This window comes from Salmo salar, chromosome ssa11, assembly GCF_905237065.1.
Source record: "Salmo salar chromosome ssa11, Ssal_v3.1, whole genome shotgun sequence".
NCBI lineage: Eukaryota > Metazoa > Chordata > Actinopteri > Salmoniformes > Salmonidae > Salmo > Salmo salar.
Window position 1 is genome coordinate 85,378,479 of NC_059452.1, and position 24,066 is coordinate 85,402,544.

General features: G+C 42.7%; 1 protein-coding gene across 1 annotated transcript in view; it reads right to left on the reverse strand.

The window, feature by feature from the left end:
* LOC106563222 (leucine-rich repeat transmembrane neuronal protein 4) overlaps positions 1-24,066 on the reverse strand; it is a 64,769-nt gene that overhangs the window by 30,422 nt on the left and 10,281 nt on the right. Inside the window, 2 exon segments of the mRNA XM_045690004.1 lie at positions 8,847-9,256; positions 9,259-10,488. Of these exon segments, the coding sequence (XP_045545960.1) occupies positions 8,847-9,256; positions 9,259-10,488 (1,640 nt within the window).

The window sequence follows — 24,066 nt, forward strand, 5'->3', positions numbered from 1 at the left end:
TTTTTACACACCTTTATTTATCTAGGCAAGTCAGATTAAGAACACATTCTTATTTACAATGACGGCCTAGAAACGGGGGTTGACGGCCTTGTTCAGGGGGGGATTCGTTTTTGCAACCTTCGGTTACCAGTCCAACGCTCTAACCACCTGCCTTACATTGCACTCCACAAGGATTAACAGGCTGACTACCTGTTACGCGAGGGCAGCAAGAAGCAAAGGTAAGTTGCTAGCTAGCATTAGACTTATAAAAAACTATCAATCTTAACATAATCACTAGTTAACTACACATGGTTGATATTACTAGTTTATCTAACGTGTCCTGCGTTGCATATAATCGATGCAGTGCCTGTTAATTTTCATTGAATCACAGCCTACTTCGACAAACGGGTGTTGATTTAACAAGCGCATTTGCGAAAAAAGTACTGCCGTGCACCAATGTACCTAACCATAAACATCAATGCCTAACAGGAATATTTAGACTTAGCCACCCATTAGATAAAATACGGAACGGTTCCGTATGTCATGATAGTGATAGTTTCCGGATTCGACCATATTAATGACCTAAGGCTCGTATTTGTGTGTGTTTATTATATTATAATTAAGTCTATGATTTGATAGAGCAGTCTGACTGAGCGGTGGTAGGCAGCAACAGGCTCGTAAGCATTCATTCAAACAGCCCTTCACTGTGCTTCAAGCATTGCGCTGTTTATGACTTCAACCTGGGTGGGTATAATTTGTGGAACGTTCCAACAGGAATCTATTCCAAAAACTTCGTAAATAACAAGGTTTCCAAAAAACAACGCATACAAAGTTGTATAGCGGCAGAATAAGATACCGGGTAGGGAGTGGTCTATTTCATTGCGTTTTTCACTCATCACGTTTATTCCAAAAAATGTCTGTCCTCACATGTCTGTTTGCCTATGGACAAGCATTAAGAATAAGCTACGTGGTGAGTTGATGCCTATTCGGCAGCTAGTTAGCTAGGTTTGTATGCGTTGCTGCTTTGTATGCGTTGTTGGTTGCAAACCTTTTACTTTACGGTTTTTGGAACAGATTCCTGTTGGAACGTTCCAAGAATTATACCCACCCCTTCAAGCCTGTCAACACCCAACATTAGGCTGGTGTAACCGATGTGAAATGGCTAGCTAGTTAGCCGGATGCACGCTAATAGCGTTTCAAACGTTACTCGCTCTGAGACTTGGAGTAGTTGTTTCCCTTCCTCTGCATGGGTAACGCTGCTTCGAGGGTGTCTGTTGTCGATGTGTTCCTGTTTCGAGTCTAGGTAGGAGCGAGGAGAGGGACGGAAGCTATACTGTTACACTGGCAATACTAAAGTGCTTATAAGAACATCCAATAGTCAAAGGTATATGAAATACAAATCGTATAGAGAGAAATAGTCCTATAATTCCTATAATAACTACAACCTAAAACTTCTTACCTGGGAATATTGAAGACTCATGTTAAAAGGAACCACTAGCTTTCATATATTCCCATGTTCTGAGCAAGGCACTTAAACATTAGCTTTCTTACATGGCACATATTGCACTTTTAATTTCTTCTCCAACACTTTGATTTGCAATATTATTATCCAAATTGAACATGTTTCATTATTTATTTGAGGCTAAATTGATTTTATTGATGTATTATATTAAGTTAAAATAAGTGTTCATTCAGTATTGTTGTAATTGTCATTATTACAAAAAAATTATAAAAATAATCGGGCGATTAATCGGTACCGGCTTTTTTGGCCCTCCAATAATCGGTATCGGCATTGAAAAATCATAATCGGTCGACCTCTACAAAGTACTTCGACTAACTTGTACCCCCACACATTGACTCAGTACTGGTACCCCCTATATATAGCCTCGTTATTGTTATGTACTACAAATGCCTTGTGTTACACTTTTTCAAAAAAAATTCCCCACCTTAGTTTATTTGGTAAATATTTTCTTAACTATTTCTTGAACTGCATTGTTGGTTAAGGGCTTGTAATTATTAAGCATTTCACGGTAAGGTCTACACCTGTTGTATTCGGAGCATGTGACAAATAAGATTAGATTTGATTTGTAGTGCAGGTGGATTGGGACGAGGGAATAATCTGCATAGGCCTGGGGTATCCTATCCATCCAGCCACAGTCTTCACACTGGGCGTCCTGAGGAGCTACTGCACACTGACACCAATTTGATGTCATGCCTGCAATCTAGGCAAGGAGGAACAAAGTCATGCCCCTAAGAAACAGAGCTGAGGAGTTCAAGCTTGGGATAACAACATTGGTATGAAAGAACCATCAGGTGGATCATGCGTTTGCCTCACAGACCTCAATGCTATTTAGTCTTGTTTCTGTCAGTCACTGTCTTTTTATGGACAGATTTAGACTCTCCTTGGCAGTGTGATGTAGAGATGGAGAGTGTTCAGGGACTAGTTCATCATCCTCCACCTAAACCCTCCAACCGTGAGACTACCCTACACCCCTATTCTTTACGGAGACAATATTGACCTGATCACTGAATCAATTCATTTATCAGTTAATTCATAATTAAAGTGTAAGTGAAAAAGATCAGATGACGCACACATTAAGCAGCTCTCTTGCAGACCATAGATCCCGTGAAGAGGGATGAGACAGGATTTGATAAATGGGGACAAAATATCAAACCAGAACCTATTGGATGTTCATTAAGAAGCCTCAGTGGAATGTGTGCGTTTAAGCACTTAATGGCTACTTAAAGCCGATGAGGCAGAGAGAGCGAGAGAGAAAGGGGGGAGAAAGAGATGGAGAGGCAGTGGAGAATGAAAGCATTCTGTAAATGGTGTTTGGAGGAATGCCTGTCAAGTCGAACGGGACTTGAAGGGAAATTAGCCAAGGGAGGCCTTTGTCGGGCTGTGTGACATGCCCCCAGTCTTCAAGGCTGTTTGAGGGGAGGTGGGGCATCTCTGAAAGTCACTCTGTGCTGCAGGGTAGACCCGGTATGAAAGGGGACCCAATGGAGGACCCATTTATTTCCCCTAACACAAGATAGACCTGAACAATACCTCAATAGCGGCACTGATTTGACACTGATTTTTATTCATGTGTCTGCCTGATGTAATATTATATTGGAACTTGTATCACAATGCAAAGATTCCGATATATTGTACAAGATCATGTCAGCAGCGATATCTAGAATCTAGATAAATATCCAGGGGTATGAAAACGAGATGATAGTTTATTTGAAATTAAAGAACATTTTACCTTCTTACATACATAGAGGGCTTTGAATAGGGGGCAGCTCTCTTTGAGTAGAGAAGCAGATCAAAAAGGTAGTTAGCTATACCTGACTTGAAATCTTATGACATGGAAATATCTGACACAAAAATCCTAATACTGTACATTTATTTTTCAGTTTGAATTTCCACAGCCGTTGAGGTAGCCAGTAACCTGTTCCTAGCACTCATATGTTGCAATATGTTCATAATCATAACAAACAAGATATCACACTAATAAACATACTGTAGCAACCTTAACCCAACACCTAGCGACCTCGTCAAGCCTGCTGCTGTCGAGCCAACATCTTTGGGCTACCCCCCGAAATTCGCTACATTGGTGTCAGAAGTGGGATGGTGCCCTAGAGGCCATCGGAAAGGCGTGTACATGTGAGGGACTTGGTATACGAGAAGCAGTTCCATTTAGGTTTTAGATTAAAGGGAACATAAAACTGCTCATACGCTGGTGACTGTTAAGTGCCTTTAAACGGCCTATTCTGACCATATCTATCAAGGAAGTAGACAATGTTCAATCACTTAACAGATGACTGAAACAGTTCTATCTAGTAGTGGTGAGCGGAGAGTAGCTCATCATTTCCTGATGAGGAAAAGTGGCTTACTCAATTGAAGCAATGCACCATACTAATACTCAAACTATCATGCTGATTGAATGCTTATCATGATAAGCACTCTTCAATGTAAAATTATTCCATTAATTGCACCAAACCGCAGTTTTTCATCATAAAACCTTGTCTGTTATTTCTTGAGTGGTTCATTGTGTTTCAGCCAATAAGTTCAAATACATCTCTGTTATGACTTCTACCATATGAAAAGGTATTGTGACTATGCTCTCAGTTTTCTGTCTCAGTGCTATTTTCCATTACCACTGCCAAGAAAACACTCTTTCTCTCTATTTGAAAAGATATTTCAGAGGGGGGCATTGTACAGGTAATTAAATACAAATTCTAGTGTTTTGGAGCTGCCTGAATGTAAATCTCTTCTAATTGAGCTCTTGGAACAAAATGCATGGCCGACTTCTTCTCAATTATTAGAGTTTTGAGAAGGAAGAAGACTCAAGTCTGATTTAGTACGCGAGAGATATGCCTTCCTACAAGGGTCGTTCCACAAAATAAGTCCCATTTGTGACCCTTTACATATTTTAAGTAAAACATTGATTTTAAAAGCCTGTTATATTAAATTGTGTCCTTTAATATAGACCACATTAAAAAAAAAATTAGATGAATAAAGACTTGCTAAAGTTCTGAAATTCAGCATTTTAACATGTTCCTCTGCACACTCTTGTGACTTCTCTGAATATTTTAACCTACTTAACCTCAACATTTCTCCAAGTTTTCACCATCATTGTAAAGCCCTAGTTATTTTGTTGCTTTGACATAGTCATTTCTGAAGATTATAATTATTTAATGTGCTTAGTGATTCATTTTAAGGTAAACATTTTTTTTAAAATATCACTCATTTTAAGGTCAACGTGAACTGAACTCTTGTTTTTAAAAATAAATACAAATAAAAATGAATTTCCTGAACCAACACTTCTAGCTCTGCTGATAACCACTTTATTGAGGAAAAGTGTACTTACTATGCCTGTGATATGTGGTTGTCCCAGCTAGCTATATTAAGATGAATGCACTAAGTGTAAGTCACTCTGGATAAGAGTGTTTGCTAAATGACTAAAATATAAAATATAAATGTAAAATATGGTGAAACTATTTATTTTTAAAGGGAAAATCCAAAAAGTATACATCTTTTTTTCCCCCAACAGTCCACTGTTGATACAGTCCCAAAATGTTTTGCATGTCAGCAGTCAAGTTTTCAAGATATTGTACTTACAAGAAGCAAAGTGTCACCGGCCACATCATCATGATGATTCAAAACATCATCATTCTGAAATAAAGTTTTGGTGAGTCCGAACATGACCAAATTGAAACAGCCACAGAGGAAAATTCACACCCTCTATGATACTTTCTCCTCTGTGCTTTAATTCGGCTTTGACCCGGTATACAGCATTCCTCTCTCATCCTGTTTCTTATTTCATCACAGGCACAGTTGAGATCGTGCCGCAGCTCCCAGTCTTTCTCACCGTTTTCCGTTGGGACTGCCTGCACCGCGCTGAGCCATAATGAAAGGCACAGCCAGCTGTGCCGGCCGGCAATATGGCTCTTTCATCAAGTTAAACCGAGCTGACGCCTGCTCCTCAATTATTAAACGTTCACCGAAATGAGCAACAACATAACATAGAAAAAAAACTTCTGCAGACCCCCTTTAGTACTTTGCAGAGAACAGGGAGAAGAGTGTTTGAAGGGATGATATTCACATTGTCACTGTAATTGGGAGAAACAATGAATGAAGTTCCAATCAGAAATAATATGCCAGCCTTTAAAGTTGAGTTAATCACACTGCAGGTAATAAGAGGTCTCTCTATCTCCATGGATTAAGGGCATAACGCGTTGACAGAGTGCAAAAATAATTAGTTATGCAACAGCTCTCCTTGTCATAGAGTTGCTTTGCCAGTCAGAGGAATTATAATGAATGGCTTGGTAGCTTGGTGCCTATAGGTGATTCATGTCATATTTCTGAAATAACTCATGAAACGTTAGGCATATAAAAATTATTAGAAAAGGTTTTGAGCAGAATAAAATTTTTACATCGGTGCCATGAGAGTTCTGATATTAAATAAACACCTTATTCCTTCAATACAATTAATGATGTTGGAGGCTTACTGAGCGAAAATCTAAACTCTTGATTAAAATAAAATTCTCGCAAACTGCAGTCAGCAGAAAGGATAATGTTGAATGTGATAATTAATATGGATAACATGGGCTCTGTGGACTTGTTTTGTTTTGCAGCACTGTCATTGAATCATTAATTCAACCTGTAAAACCACTGAGTGTGTCAATTAATTTCCTCCTTACAAACCAAACATTTACATGGTTTTAATTTTTGCTTCCTGTGATCTTTGGTTCCTTCCAGTGGAGTGTAATAAACAGATTACTTTCTGTAATTTTTTCCTCTCCTCCTTCCAAAACAGTTCCTCTCTGAACATAAATAATCCCCTTTTACGAAATCACTTCAGGTGAATATCCCTTTTATAAAACAGCACATCTGTGCAGGAAAACATGCTTCCTGAGATCAAACGCAGACGCGGTGCGATGGCTGGTGATTGTAATTACCCTGGTACTGGGTATAAATAGGTGCCTCATCTTGGCAGGCAGTTGGGATCCATCCGCATTAATGAGCATTTCATAAGATTTGGGATTACACATATCGCTATGGCTCTTTTGAGATTACCATAAATCTTTCCAAAACAGGCGGGAGCTAATGCCCCTTCCTCTATGCCCTCTACTATTTTACTAAACACACTGTTGAGTTAAGTGGCTAAAGAGATTAGGCTAAAGAGGGCCGTAGCTACTGCAGCCTGGCAGGCAGGTGGACCATGTGGCTCGTACAGGGCCACTGAGGAAGTGAAATAAACCACCAGTAATGGGCATGCAGCCATGCGGACTGGGACCTCTTCTTTTTCTACTCTGCCACATTAGAGGACAGGGAGCTCCAGTCGCTCTGTTATGAGGCATCCAATTGAGGCTGATCAATACCTCATTAATCCATGTTGTGATTTGGCTTGAATCGATTTGGAGTTTATTTATTTGGCATCAAATGAGGTGGAGCTAACCTTTCCAGTTTGGACAAGTAAGGGTAAGCTAGCTGCCTTAAACTAACCCCTGCCCTGTCTTTCATGTTGACCTTGAAAGGCACCTATGGACGAAACACACACACACACACACACACACACACACACACACACACACACACACACACACACACACACACACACACATTGAGTGTACTACACATAATAAACACTTATACAATCATACACAAACAAACACATATACAGTACCAGTCAAAAGTTTGGACACACCTACTCATTCAAAGGTTTTTCTTTATTTTTACTATTTTCTACATTGTCCTGCTGAAAAACAAATGATAGTCCCACTAAGCGCAAACCAGATTGGATGGCATATCGCTGCAGAATGCTGTGGTAGCCATGCTGGTTAAGTGTGCCTTGAATTCTAAATAAATCACTGACAGTGTCACCAGCAAAGCACCCCCACACCATCACACCTGCTCCTCCATGCTTCACGGTGGGAACCACACATGCAGAGATCATCCGTTCACCTACTCTGCGTCTCACAAAGACACGGCGGTTGGAACCAAAACTCTCAAATTTGGACTCATCAGACCAAAGGACAGATTTCCACCAGTCTAATGTCCATTGTGCGTGTTTCTTGGCGCAAGCAAGTCTCTTCTTATTATTGGTGTCCTTTAGTAGTGGTTTCTTTGCAGCAAATCGACCATGAAGGCCTGATTCACGCAGTCTCCACTTAACAGTTGATGTTGAGATGTGTCTGTTACTTGAACTCTGCAGCAGAGGTAACTCTGGGTCTTCCATTCCTGTGGTGGTCCTCATGAGAGCCAGTTTAATTATAGCGCTTGATGGTTTTTGCGACTGCACTTGAAGAAACTTTCAAAGTTCTTGAAGTTTTCCGCATTGACTGACCTTCAAGTAATTACCTTAAAGTAATGATGGACTGTCATTTCTATTTGCTTATTTGAGCTGTTCTTGCCATAATATGGTAATGGTCTTTTACCAAATATTGCCATCTTATGTATACCACCCCTACCTTGTCACAATACAACTGATTGGCTAAAATGCATTTAAGAAGGAAAGAGATTCCACAAATTAACTTTTAACAAGGCACATCTGTTAATTGAAATGCATTCCAGGTGACTACCTCATGAAGCTGGTTGAGAGATTGATTTGATGACAGCTTTGCACAATCTTGGCAAAGGGTGGCTACTTTGAAGAACATAAAATACAACGTATATTTTGATATGTTAAACACTTTTTTGGTTACTACATGATTCCATATGTGTTATTTCATAGTTTTGATGTCTTCACAATTATTCTACAATATAGAAAATAGTAAAAATAAAGAAAAACCCCGGAATGAGTAGGTGCGTCCAAACGTTTACTGGTTCTGTATATCAAAGCATCCAGTGAGCCATGCCATGATGTCGTAGCAATGACTTGTGTGAGACCTTGAAGCAGGAACAGTGTGCAAGTATACAGGACCTGTCACTGGAGCCATGCAAAAAGTGTGTGCATGATTAAGAATTGTGCTTCAAAACGCTGCTGAAGTGTAACGCTGAACAAAAATAAGCTGATTGGCAAATAAACTATACAAACAAAAAAGTGAACAAAATGCATTAAAGCCAATGACACATGTGGCAGTGCAATAATGCAGCTCTCTGAACCTGAGCTAGGTTACCGTTGCCTCCTGGTTCTAAATGTAATTTTCATGTTTCCAGTGTCCAATTCGATTTATGAACGAAAACCGCAGAAATAATTGGAAACATTCAAAGTTCTAAGTCGAGCGTGTTATGAACCATGAGTCAAGGGTGCTTAGCCCTGATTCAAAGTCTCTCTAAACAGTTCATGCCTGAAAAAGGATTTACCTCTCTCTCTTGAGCCTTTGTGTTTTTGCTTTTTGGGTTTGTTTTTAAAGGCTGATGCGACGGGTCATACCTCGCATTCCCTGGAGCCAGAGATGGTGCAGGTGCAGGAGCCAGTCCCGTTGCCCAGCACCTCCAAGCCCTCCGGGGTGGCGGCCGGATTGTAGCTCATGTAATACTCCTGCAGCTGGGAGCTCAGGTTTTGCTCAGGCTCCGGGCTCTTTTTCCGCCGCTTGCGGCCCACCACGGAGCGCTGCTGCAGGAGCCGTGCCGCATTCGGGTAGCGCCTCCATAACACGTAGATGACGGTCAGGACGAGTGACATGGTGAAGAAGAGTGCCACGCTGCCCACCACCACCTTGTGGAAGGACATGTGCTCCGGCTCTGGGGGCTGAGTCACCACCAGGCTGCGGAGGGAGGGAGGAGCCCGGGGAGGGGAGTCTCTGGGGTCAATCCTTACCCGGCTGGGAAAAGTAGGCCGGGGGGGGGCTGAGGCCGAGGTGGGGGTAGGGGGGCCAGGGTGGTAGGTGGAGGCAGGGGTGGAAGTGGGCTGGTGGGGGCAGGGGTTGGGTCGGGTGTCGTTTCAATGAAATCCGGGGTTGGTGAAGGGGTTTCTGTCTGGAAGTAATCAGTTTCCTCACATATTCCATTGTTCCTTGTAGCCTCCATGATCTTCTCTCCCTGGAGCTGCTTTGGGCTGCTGCATATCATGGTCGTGTCTTTAGTGCCACGAAAGTTCCTCAGCCAGGCCACCAGGGGACAGATGCCTGTCCCACAGTCCCACACGTTACCTGCAAGGTTGATAGAGTTCAGAGAGATCCATGCAGACACTGCCTCCTGGGACACGTTGGACAGCTTGTTGGACTCCAGGTTGAGGGTCTGGAGGTTAGGCAGGCAATGGAACACGGCAGGGTCCAGGGTCTGGATCTCATTGCCAGACAGATCCAGTTTCTGCAGCGTGTGCCAAGTCCAGGGAAGGCCCTGGTTGACTGCTCGGATGCGGTTCCACTGCAGGTAGAGCGCCCGCAAGTTAGCAAGACGTGGGAACAGAAAGAAGTTGATCCGAGAGAACTGGTTGTGCTCCAGATGCAGCTCCATGAGCCTCTGTAACCCCAGGAAGGTGGTCCTGGTGAGGGCCCGGAGACGGTTGTAGCCCAGGTCCAGAAACTCTAGGCTGCGGCATTCCAGGAAGGCCCGGATGGGGACTATGGTGAGGCCGTTGGAGCGCAAGTGGAGGTTCTGCAGCTTCTTCAGGCCGTGGAACTGCCCCGGCTGAAGCACCTGCAGCTTGTTGTAGGACAGGTCCAGGCTGCGGAGGTTGGGCACCCCGTGGAAGGTGGCGTTGTGGAGCTGAGAGATCTTGTTGGAGCTGAGGATCAGCTCTTTAAGCCTGCGGACTCCCTGGAAGACCCGACTGTCTAGAGAAGAGATCTGGTTGTGGTCCATGTAGAGCCAGAGGAGCTGGTTGAGGTGGGCAAACTGGTAGGGGAGCAGTGTGTGCAGGTCGTTGTAGCGAAGAGAGAGGCCCTGGCAGCCCACTGAGATGTTCTCAGGGACGTCCAAGAAGCCAGCTGACTCGCAGTGGACTATCTTCCCCTCACAACGGCAGCTGTGAGGGCAGGTGCGTTCACCAGAGCAGAGCGGCACCATGGCCTGGAGGACGAGGAGCAGGAGGAGGATGAGGTGCGCCGGTCGTCCATCACACAGCCTGGAACCTATAGATAGAGAGACAGCGAGAGAGAAGAAGCAGGCATGTTAGAGAGGAATTTTTACTAATGTTGATCCATGGAAATAGCCATAAAAGGATAAATACTAATAATTGTATAGTTAAATTAGAGTACGTTTATCATGGCCACATTCAAGAAAGCTCCGTACATTGTAAAAGGACATTCTGAAAAATATTTGATTTGAAATGAATACATATACTGTAAGTAAACACTTATATCATGTTTTTAGATTCTCGTTGTAATCAATTTTAAATTGATGCGCGAGAAATGAGTACATTATGAATCCCATACCTTCAAGGTCTGTTGCTAGACAGCAGTGAAAAAACATGCCTACTTCATTTGCTATGACAAAGTGCACACACACACAATGTTTGTTTTGGGTAACTGGTGTGGTCTCTTTTCACCCCGGTAAACCTGTGCAGTGGACTTTGTCTTCTGTTACAGCTTTTTACATTTCTAATGCTGAAGCAGACAGCACACAGACTAAGCACATGCCCTGATAAACAGGAGACAAGACCCTACAAATAACACTCCTCTCAACCCCTCGGTGATTCAACGCTTTGATCCTATTCTTTCTTTGCTTTGTTCTCTTTGTGCAGCAGACAGTAACGGCTTGTCTCCATTTTAAACCGTTTGCTGGGAAACAAGAACACCCGTAGATTTAGCTCTAATTGAGACACATTGCTGCCTGCTGTGTGATGTCGTCCCTTTGCACATAAAGACAGCGTGAAGTGACTGTGAGCAAAACGGCTGTGCAGGCAGGCTGAGGTTGCAACAGGATGGGGCTGTTCAGCTGAGCTCTCTCCTTAGACACACTCCGACCTGACAGCTTCAGATTCTAGTCTCTGGCTGGGTTGGTTTGGCAGTGGAAGGAACCACTTACTAAGGAGAATGGGGGGGGGGGTACTCTGGGCTGGTTTGACAGTGGAAGGAACCATTTACTAGGGAGAATGGGGTGTACTCTGGGCTGGTTTGACAGTGGAAGGAGGAAGGAACCACTTACTAGGGAGAATGGGGTTGTACTCTGGGCTGGTTTGACAGTTGAATGAACCACTTACTAGGGAGAATGGGGGTGTACTCTGGGCTGGTTTGACAGTGGAAGGAACCACTTACTAGGGAGCATATGGGGGCGTGGGTACTCTAGGATGGTTTGACAGTGGAAGGAACAACTTGCTAGAGAGAATGGGGGGTATAATGATATATACCCATTGATTCTTTATTTTCTCCCTTTTTCTCCCCAATTTCGTGATATCCAAATTGGTTGTTACAGTCTTGTCACATTGCTGCAACTCCCGTACGGACTCGGGAGAGGTGAAAGTCGAGAGCCATGCGTCCTCCAAAACACGACCCCATCAAGTGCTGCTTCTTGACACACTGCTCGCTTAACCCGGAAGCCAGCCGCACCAATGTGTTGGAGGAAATATCGTACAGCTGGCGACCAAAGTCGCCCGCCACAAGGAGTCGCTAGAGTGCGATGGGACAAGGACATCCCGGCCAGCCTGACCCTCCCCTAACACAGACGACGCTGGGCCAATTGTGCGCTGCCTCATGGGTCTCCCGGTCACGGCCGGCTGTGACACAGCCTGGGATCAAACCGATGCAGTGCGATGCAGTGCTTTAGACCGCTGCGCCACTCGGGAGGCCCCATACCCATTGATTCTTGAAGAATATAACTTATAATGCCTCATGAGTTTAGTTCAACTGTCACACATCACGAGAACCCAAAATATAAGCTTATTTTACCAATGTTTGTAAACAATGTAAATGTAAACAAACACCGTATAGCCTTAAAACATGGTTAAAAATATCATTTTGATATCATGGATGGTCAAATCAAATCAAAGTTTACTGGTTATGTAAACAGATTTGTAGATGTTATCGCAAGTGTAGCAAAATGCTTGTGATTCTCGCTCCAACAGTTTAGTAATAACTAGAAATCCAAAACAATACACACAAAATCCAAAAGTAAAAATGTATAAATATCAGCACGAGCAATGTCAGAGTCCGGAATATATATAAGATGGTGTGTATGAACAGTATAGAAAAGGTGTGTACAGCAGTAGTTATATAGGATGAACCATGACTAGAATACAGTATATACATATAAAGTGGGTAAAACAGTATGTACACATTATTAAAGTGAACAGTGTTGTACATAGGGGAGCAGTCTCTAAGGTACAGGGTAGAGTACCTAGTGGTAGCTGGCTAGTAACAGTGACTTAGGTTTAGGGCAGGGTACTGGGCGGATGCCGACTAATGGTGACTATTTAACAGTCTGATGGCCTGGAGATAGAAGCTGTTTCTCAGTCTCTCTGTCCCAGCATTGATGCACCTGTACTGTCTCTACCTTATAGATGGTAGCAAGGTGAACGGGCCGTGGTTCAGGTGGCTGAGATCTTTGATGATCTTCTTGGTCTTCCTGTGACAGAGTGCAGAAGATGTCCTGGAGGGCAGGCAGTGTGCCCCCAATGATGCATTGGGCAGACTACACCACCCCCTGTAGAGCCCTGCGGTTGCGGACAGTGCAATTGCCATACTGGGCGGTGATACAGCCCGACAGGATGCTCTCAATGGTGCGGCTGTAGAAGTTTGTGAGGGTCTTAGGGGCCAAGATTAATTTCTTCAGCTTCCTGTGGTTGAAGAGGTGCTGAGAAGCTGTTTATCAGTTTTTGGGTCCCAGCTTTGATGCATCTGTACTGTCTCTGCCTTCTAGATGGTAGTGCTTCCTCTCCTCTGCAGCCCTGTCGATGTGGATGGGATCGTGCTTTCTCTGCAATTCTCCTGCAGTCCACGATCAGCACCTTTGTTTTGTTTATTTTTCTGGCACCACTCTGCCAGGGGTCTCGCCTCCTCCCTGTAGGCTGTCTCGTCATGACCCAGTTGCACAGAGAGGGGTTCAGACCCAGGGTCCCTGAGCTTAATGATGGGCTTGAAGACTGAGCTGTAGTTGATGAACAGCATTCTTACAAAGGTATTTCTCTTGTCCAGATGGGATAGGGCAGTGTTCAGTGCAATGGTGATTGCGATTGCGACGTCCATGGATCTGTTGGGGCGGTATGTGAATTGTAGTGGGTCTAGGGTGTCGGGTAAGGTGGAGGTGATATGGTCCTTAGCTAGCCTCTCAAATCACTTCATGATGACAGATGTCTTCACTATTATTCTACAATGTAGAAATAGTAAAAAAAAACTGGAATGAGTAGGTGTGTCCAAACTTTTGACTGGTACTGTACATCTCGTGTCTGAGCTGCTGAATTGCGACTCACTTTGTCCCTATACTGTTGTTTTGCCTCTTTGATTGCCTTACAGAGGTCATAGATGGTCTGTTTGTACACATCCATGTTCCCAGTCACCTTGCCATGGTTGAATGTAGTGGTTCGCACTTTCAGTTTTGTGAGAATGCTGCCATCTATCCACAGTTTTTGGTTGGGATAAGTTCTAATCATCACAGTAGGAACAACATTCTCTATCGACTTCCTGATGAATCCAGTCAGTGTTTATGTCGATATTATTCTCAGAGGCGACATGAACATTTCCCAGTCCGCGTGATCAAAACAATCTTGAAGCATAGATTCCGAGTGGTCAGACCAACGTTGAACAGTCCTTACTTCGTGTACTTCCTGCTTAAGTTTCTGCCTATAGGTGAGGAGGAGCCGAATGGATGCATTGGCTACAGGGCGTGGGAGGGCCTTGTAGCCATCCTTGAAGGGAGAGTAGCAATGATTCAGTCCATGATGCGCGTGTAGGACAGGAGGTGTCTTGATAGATTTTCGGTAGCGTTTTCCTCAGATTTCGTTTATTAAAGTCCCAGGTTACAATAAATATGGCCTCAGGATACATGGTTTCCAGTTTGCACATAGTCCAGTGTAGTTCCTTTAGAGCCATTGTGGTGTTGTTTTGGGGAGGAATATACACGGCAGTGACGATGACCAAAGAAATTATCTTGGGAGGTAATGCAGTCGGCATTTGATGGTGAGGTATTCCAAATCCGGAGAGCAAAAGGAATTGAATTCCTGTACGTTACCACAATCACACCATGAGTTGTTAATAATGAAACAAACCCCTCTGCCTTTCTTTTTCCCAGAATGTTTGTTCTTCCTGTCCCGGGGCTAATATATCCGGAGAGACCCATGATTCCGTAAAACAGAGTATGTTACAGTCCCTGTCGTCTGTCTCTCTGTAAGGAGATCCTCACCCTGAGATTGTCTACATTAGTGTCCAGGGACTGAACGTTAGCGAGTAATATACTTAGAAGTGGTGGATGATATGCATGCCACTTGAGTCTGACTAGGGCCCTACTTCTTCTTCCTCTTTTCCGGCATCAGCATTTCGTTGCAGTCCCCGGATTGAATAGAGCTGCCTCGGGAAGTTCAAACAAAGGGTCCAGTTCAGGGAAGTCGAATTTCTGCTCGAATTTCTGGTGAGTGACCACCGATCTAATATCCAAAAGTTATTTTCAGCTGTAGGTAATAATAGAAGTAACGTTCTGAGCAAATAATGTAAGTAAAAACACACACAAAACAAATACTGCAAAGTTGTCTAGGAGCTAGAAACAGGGTGAACATGTCTATCAGCACCATCTTGTGATATTACAGTTCTTTCATCCATAGCTTTGTCTATGAATTTGAAAGTTGTTCAATTTCTCTAGGCCCATCCCTCAGATTTATACGAAAACAGAGGGGGGATGCCTGATTAAATTAAGGATTATAGCCTCAGACATGTCATTGGATTCCCTTGAGCACTGACGTGTGTCCATGAAGTGGCCCCTTCAGCTGAATTGCTGCTTCAGTTATCAAGGAGGTCTGTAGTCTACGGATGGACGACAGTGTGTGAGATCAGATGCTCTGTACAGTACACTGACATGGTGCCTAGGCTTGGGCGGTAAACCGCGGTATATACAGTATACCGGGGGATTTTGAAATAGCAATGGGATGGTTTTTCAATACCTTCAATACCATTTAAACTATTTCTTTCAAGTTTTAAAAATGTATTTGAATATTTGTAGCTACTTTTAATGTAAATACCTACAGTCAACTTGTGCAATACATTAGGAGATAAAGCAGATTGCGTTCTTCATTTCACCTATCACATTATTTTTCAATTTGAACCTTACCGGTAGTCACCAGTCACATGGTGTTTGTTTACTAGCACACAAGGACAAGAGACCAGATCCTTGTGAGTCAGTCACTGCAGCACGCGCCAGGTGATCTACCTACAGTATGGAATCTTATAACTATTAAGTTAACTGTCTAAAATGTGCTAAATGCTCTGCAGTTGTACATTTTGTTTGCTTATTTAGTAGCTAGTTGTCTAGCTAAGTGGTTAGCTTCTTGCAAAATCAAGCTTCTCTTGGTAACAGCAGGGATCCCCTCCCTTGCTGTCTAATATTTTTTTTGTGCGTGCAGCAAACTCTGAGTAGCATTTTTTTGTTACTTGTATAACTTTAGGAGCTGGGATGTCTGTCCTGCAAAGAGTTTGTCAGAGACTGTATAAAATGATTGCAATGCGCTCTGTAGCATTTAGCTAGCATTCGCTATAGAATTTTACATGTACTTGTTAGTGTTGCTAATCTCGAATTACAGTTGCACAGTGGGGTTTGAAAATAGCACCCCTTGTCTTCAGTGCCGGTATTACCGAATATCCTGAGATGGCAAAAGGTCAGAATGAAGGTATGACAAGTCTAATGGGGCCCCTGATCAGAGCAGCCAATTTTCTAGAGCAGTGTTCCTCACTCGATATCCGTGAGGACATAAAGGTGCAACTATTATCTATTGACTGTCCTAATTACCACACCATGCCACTGATGAATGCTAGATATCATGCCCTCAAGAACTTGTGCACAATGAAACTATTGAATACAGAAACTTAAATGTAAAATGTACATTTATGTTCTAAGTCATTTAGCAGACACACTTATGCAGAGCAACTTACAGTTAGTGCATTCATTTTAAGGTAGCTAGGTGAGACAACCACATATCACAGTCATAGTATGTAAAAAAAAAAATCATGAGATAAAATATTCTCTTTTGCAGCTGTTTAAGAAAATTAAACTTAAAAATACTATTTCCAGTAAGTGCAGGTTTTCCTTTTTCCAATGGAATATCAATCTCTCATTTGAAATGTCCTAACCTATATGGTAAAACCACAGCTAACTGATGAAAAGGACGTATGGTTTTCATGATTTCATGATTTTTTTTAAATGCAGTACGTGTCTGGGCTTTGAATTGCATTTACATTCTGTGCTCCCTCAGTATTTGATCATGTTCTGACCTTGGTGGTTTGAAAGGCCAGACTATTGCCGTACATTGGCTTTAGTGTCTATTAAGTACTTTCTGTTTCTTCGTGTCCAGTGGTGTTAGTAAAAGAACTGGACATGCACTAGACATGAAGAAACAGAAGCCTGTTAGTAGCCTGTTACCAGTCTGATCAGAGTTCTTGCTTGGTCTTGGATGAATAAATGCGCTGATGCCTTGTTTTATCTTTCATCTCACAGTCCTTTGGTTCTGGCTTTCAGTTGCCTTTCACCCATGTAAACTTGTTTAAACTCTGACTAACAAGTATGGTCACAAAATGATCAGTATCCAATTTGAGGCTGCATTTGATCAGTCACCCATTGCAGCCCTGAATAATCCTGATATTCTGAGGCATCAAAATTAATTCCATTACAGGAGAGGCAATTTCCTCCTATAATCTCTTTTCCCATGATTCTCTGGCTCATAGTTGGAGGAAAAACTCCTCTGTGAGAGAAAATCATGCAGCCTCCAACACTTCTTGTAGTTTATGAAATGATGATTCAAACTGTGTATTGGAAATGATGATTCAAGCTGCTGTGTAAATGAAGCCCTGAGGTCATTAAACCAATACAGTATGCCAGTGCCCTCACCTTCATTAAGAGTACACCAACAGAGCTGGCCACGCATCCATTGCAATTTACAGACTCATCACTTTCAACTAAATGGTAATTCCATTGGTACGGTTAGCATGTCCCTCCGTGAGCCTACAGAGAACCCTCTCTTCTATTAGATCACTTACACCCCATTTGGTGGCTTGTATGAGCACACGTGCCGCTCCATAGGGAGGAAATCAATAGACACACCTCGACATCTGGGAAAATTCCCCAGATGTAACATATAATCTGGGGAAGGACCATTTTTTCCCATGCTTTGGGCTCATTGACATCTTCGCATGACGGCTACGCTAATTAGCACACGTTGGCACAACATAGATCTCTGAACGGACGTGGAGCGATAAAACCCACTGGAAGTGTCTTTATCGGGCTCCCTCTTGGGCTTTTAAAGAGCGCCAGGCAGAGAGACTTGGCCACGCGTCTCAGATTGATCATCAGGTCATTACTGGTCATTAAACGTGACATCCTGTTCAGCCGTAAGCTGATTTTCCCTTATCACATGGATCTGACATAATATAGGGCCTGCCAGGAGTCCACCTTCCCAAGGTGGGGCTAATGCTCTCTAGAAACCACTTGCCTGACAGAGATGAATCAACAAGCCTATTAGATAAATAGAGTAAAACAAATCGTTATGCCCCTGCCTACCTCTGTAGGCATACTGAGGGGAATTAAGAAAGAACATGAGAGGTGCAATGACAAAGGACTACAATGACTTACAGACACCGAGACATGCACACACACACACACAGAGCGCACACACACACACTTATTTTATATTCATCACAATGCCTAGCTAACATAACCATGACATAAAATAGTTTTAGCCAGGTTTTTATCTGGCACCCTCTCTATCCAATGATATAATGCTACACTTAGAGACTACAGCTACTTTTCCATCTGATTTTGGGATGAACACATTGAGCTTGTGCCTCCCAGTGCTCTACTTCAGCCACAATCATCAGTGAGAGGAACATCTCATAAAAGGATAAAAACTGGCAGCTCAGCTTATTCCAATGCCATTTTCAACCGCAACATTCTACTTCAAGGCCGTTGCAGAATGTTAGTACATTCTTTACCTTCTTTACATAGTCGAAGGCATGAAACAAGGTTCTGGTGTTAGCATAGTTAGCACATCAGGGTTGCGCTGCAAATAAAAAGGTATCCAAATTCCTCCAGCTTTTCCCTGTTGCTAAAATACTGTACATTGATGGCATCGAGCTCCTCCAAGGTCAGTTCATTTAAAAGCAACTAATTTAAAATCATCTAAAACAGAGGTTGGCTCTTTCATAAGACTGAGTTGGATTCTGGCGGCCACAGCAGAGTCAGCTGTCATCTTCCTTGGCGGGGCGACAAGTTGATATTTCATTTGAATGCACAGTGCTCTTGTGGTGCGCTGACACAAAGGCTATTACCCAGAGTGCCCATGTGAGTAGAGCGGCCAGCACCGTGAGGGCTGCACCGTGGAGCACTTCAGAGAACCCAAAAATATTGCATATAGCCAAAGCCCTCAGCATATAGCATGGGTCAGATACGGTATAGGATGTCTAAAAATAAATCTTATTCAATCACACTCAGTAATAGATTTCCTGGATAAGTATAAATCAATATGGACGTTGAACTACTAGCAATGGGGAAATAAAATGTGGTCTTAAGATAACATTGCTCAAAATGGTTTATTTCTAATGTGTCTTTGAAATGAAGAATAAGATACAACTTGAGTATGTTAGAGCTCTGTAAAAAACGTCAATATCAGTGATTATCAGTGGTGTGAAGTACGTAAGTGCTTCTACACCTCCATTGCTTGCTGTTTGGGGTTTTAGGCTGGGTTTCTGTACAGCACTTTGTGACATCAGCTGATGTAAGAAGGGCTTTATAAATGAATTTCATTGATTAAGTAAATATACGTTGTTGTTGTTTGGGGTATCTGAACTGTACTTTACTATTTATATTTTTGAAAATTGTTATTTTACTTCACTACATTCCTAAAGAAATTTCTGTACTTTTTACTCCATACATTTTCCCTGACACCAAAATTTGTTGTTACATTTCGAATGCTTAGCAGGACAGGAAAATGGTTGAATTCACACACTTATCACGAGAACATCCCTGGTCATCCCTGCTGCGTCTGATCTGGCGGACTCACTAAACAGATGCTTTGTTTGTAAATTAGGTCTGAGTGATGGGGCGTGCCCCTGGCTATGCATAAATAAAAATAAGTAAAAAAATGGTGCCGTCTGGTTTGCTTAATATAAGGAAATTGAAATTATGTATACTTTTACTTTTGATACTTACGTATATTTAAAATCAAATACTTTTAGACTTTTACTCAAGCAGTATTTTACTGGGTGACTTTCACTTTTACTTGAGTCATTTTCTACTAAGGTATCTTTACTCAAGTATGACAATTGGGTACCCTTTCCAGTGGTGGAAAGGGTACCCAATTGTCATACTTGTGATTATGAATCAGGTAGTTTGGGTCCTGGATGCTGATTGGCTGAAAGCAGTGTTATATCAAACTGTATACCATGGGTAAGACAAAACATAGATTTTTATTGTTCTAATTATGTTGGAAACCAGTTTATAATAGCAATAAGGTACCTCGGGGGTTGGTGGTATTTGCCCAATATACCACGGCTAAGGGCTGTATCCAGGGATTCCGTATTACCTCATGCATATGAATAACCCTTAACCATGGTATATTGGCCACATACTGTACCACACCCCCTCAGGCCTTATTGCTTAAATATACCACAGGTATGACAAAAAATAACTTATTTACTGTTCTAATGTTGGCAACCAGTTAATAATAGCAATAAGGAACCTCAGTGGTTTGTGGCATATGGCCAATATACCACTGCTAAGGGCTATATCCAGGCACTCCGCGTTGTGTCGTGATTAAGAACAGCCCTTGCCGTGGTATATTGGCCATAGACCATACCACCTCGGGCCTTATTTCTTAAGTAGAACATCTCTGGTATTCTACCCTGAGCTGCTGCATACATATAAACATGCTCTCCTCTATAGTGGGTAGTTACCAGGGGTTAAAAGAAGAACAAAATGGAGGACTATTAAAAACGGCAAGATCAAACACTTCCTTTATAGTACATTACCCCAGGCTAACTCAAGGTCTCTGGTGTTAAGGTTAGTGAGTGGATAAGGAAAGTGATAGATGCAAGAGAATCCATAGTCTAGAATCATTCTCTGACCTTTGTTAGTGTCTCCTTGCGCCACAAGAGCAGACAGCTTAAAGTATGTATTAGTGCTGAGTAGTGTTGCATGGTATTTTTTTGATGCTAGAACATGAAAAACGGTTCGGTACTAGAATTGTTGTTACTTTCGGTACTTCTGTCAAATGTATCTCACGTCAGATACGGATTGAGAGGATCAAGTCTGTCTAGTAATTTGTCTGAATCTTTTCAGGGGGATCAGTAGTAAGCTAGCCTGGCTACTTGTACATGCAGTTGACACAGCAAGAGCAACTTTTGAAGAGCAAGCGAGAAAGAGAGAAAATGTTGACAGCATGACTTCTAACAAAAACATAATCTCTCGCCCGCATCTTGGAGCGGCAAGAGACCAGAGGTGGCAGAACGGAGTGCTCGGGTTGGGATATAGGGTTTGAGCATAGCCTGAATGTAAAGAGGTGCAGTTTCCCTTGCCGCTCCAAGTGGGGAGCTAGCCAACAGGGATTTGCAGTAGTCTAGACGGGAATTGACAAGTGCCTTGATTAGGACCTGCGCCGCTTCCAGTGTGAGGAAAGGTCGTACTCTACGGATGTTGTAGAGCATGAACCTGCAGGAGCGAGTCACTGGTTTGATGTTTGCAGAGAATGACAGGGTGTTGTCCAGGGTCACACCAAGGTTCTATGCACTCTGGAAGGAGGACATCGTGGAGTTGTCAATCGTGATGGAGAGGTCTTGAAGTGGGCAGACCTTTCCCGGGAGGAAGAGCAGCACCTCCATTTTGTCAAGGTTGAGCTTGAGGTGGTGGGCCGACATCCAAACTGAGATATCTGCCAAGCGCGCAGAGATGCGTGTCGCCACCTGGGTGTGAGAAGGGGGGGATCTTTTTGTGTCTGTAAAATTAATATATGTGAGAAATGGCAGTGGAAACTCCTTTATATGCAAATACTGATATAATAACCATTATATTGAAGTAAACTTGGAGTCAAGTGATGATATGGTGTGTGGTCCTCCCACTATGACTTGGAAAACATGAAGTTGATTAGGTTACAGATGAAAGAAGTTATGATGAACTTCACAGTGTGATGAAAGTGCAAGGTGATGAGCTTGAGGCTCCTTTACAATAAATATCCAGGGTCTTATTCTGGTGACATGATTATCGATGCCTGGCTGCCGTTTGACAAATTCAAATAATCTTGATCTTTTGTCCATAATAATCTCATAACGTAGGCTTATACCCCGCACTGTATCTGCGAGCTATTAATTAGAGCGCAGGTGTCAATACCAGAGTGGGCACACAAGGTATATAGCGCCACATTTTCTGTGAGAAAACCATCAGTAGAGTTCAAAATGCGACGGAAACTCTTATGTGCATTACATCATCACACACAGCCTTTTATCCGCAACAAGTCAATTTGATGGAAACTAGGGTTGCACATTTTGGGGATTATTCAGAGGTGGAAACTTTCTGTGGGAATTAACGGGAATATATGGGAATTAAAGGAAATATATGCAAATTAATGTTAATACCATTTAAATGTAGATTTTTTTTGCATTGGATACATTTACCATATCATATGGAGACAGAAACAAAAACCTTTTACCTTATCATAAGTACACAATTGCAAATGATTAAATCCTTCCAATAGAAATAAAAAAAAACAATTTAGTTACGAATTTAACTTTAATTAAATTAGTTGACTCTTCACATGGGATGAACAACAAAATAAATGGATTATTGAATGATCCCCAATGGTCCATCGGATCTTCCAAAAACATTTTCAACATAGATCTGTAAAATGATAGTCTAGAAACTAAATCTTTGGTTGTCTTCCTCTCATGCTTCTATGTTTTCTCCGTGGACCTCCTCAATGTACACCTCTTGAACATCAGACTCTGAGGCCTAATCTTCACTGTCACTTTCAACCTTGTTGAGGATGGCTCGTTGTCAGGCTCAAAAAGCCTCAAATTTGCCTGGATGGCCACCAATTTTTCAACCCTTGTATTGGTCAGCCTGTAGCGTGCTTTGGTGTGTGTGTTCCCAAACAAGGACCAGTTGTGCTCTGAGGCGGCTGATGTTGGTGAGATTTGGAGGATGATGGAGGCAACAGGGGAAAGAGCCTCAGATCCACAAAGTCCCTTCCACCAGGTGGCTGATGAGATATGTTGGCACGACTGCCATATTGCATCTCCATCCCAAAGCCCTTGCTTGGAAGTGTACTTCGCCAGACTGCCAAGAACCTTGCCCTCATCCAGGCCAAGGTGGCGAGACACTGTAGTGATGACACCATAGGCCGTGTTGATCTCTGCACCAGACAGGATGCTCTTGCCAGCATACTTGGGGGTCCAACATGTACGCTGCAGCGTGTATGGGCTTCAGGCAGAAGTCTTCACTCTTTTTGATGTATTTCATAAATGCAGTTTCCTCTGCTTGGAGCAACAGTGAAGTGGGCAGGGCAGTACGGATTTCTTCTCTTACATCTGCAAGCAGAGTCTGAACATCAGACAGGATGGCATTGTCTCCCTCAATCCGTGCAATGGCTACTGCTATAGGTTTCAGGAGTTTCAGACTGCTTACCACCCTCTCCCAAAATACACCATCCACGAGGATCCTCTTGATGGGGCTGTCCATATCGGCAGATTGTGATATGGCCATTTCTCGGAGACTCCTTTCAAACATGACAAAACCACCCCAACGGTGTTGCTGGGCAGCTTCAATGTGGTGCTCTTATTCTTCTCACTTTGCTTGGTGAGGTAGATTGCTGGTATAACTTGATGGCCCTTCACATACCTAACCATTTCCTTGGCTCTCTTGTAGAGTGTATCCATTGTTTTATGCACTTGGCCAGATGATTCTGCATCTTTGTTGCATTCTTCACATATGATTTGGCACAGTATTTGCAAATGTACACAGCTTTTCCTTCTACATTAGCTGCAGTGAAATGTCTTCACACATCAGATAGTGCCTGTGGCATTTTCCTGTAAAGATTTTAAAAAGGAGTAAAAAAACGAATACAATTCCATGTACAGATAAATAGTTAAGCAGTTAGATTAAACAACTATACTGCTCAAAAAAATAAAGGGAACACTTAAACAACACAATGTACCTCCAAGTCAATCACACTTCTGTGAAATCAAACTGTCCACTTAGGAAGCAACACTGATTGACAATAAATTTCACATGCTGTTGTGCAAATGGAATAGACAACAGGTGGAAATTATAGTCAATAAGCAAGACACCCCCAATAAAGGAGTGGTTGTGCAGGTGGAGACCACAGACCACTTCTCAGTTCCAATGCTTCCTGGCTGATGTTTTGGTCACTTTTGAATGCTGGCGGTGCTTTCACTCTAGTGGTAGCATGAGACGGAGTCTACAACCCACACAAGTGGCTCAGGTAGTGCAGCTCATCCAGGATGGCACATCAATGCGAGCTGTGGCAAGAAGGTTTGCTGTGTCTGTCAGCGTAGTGTCCAGAGCATGGA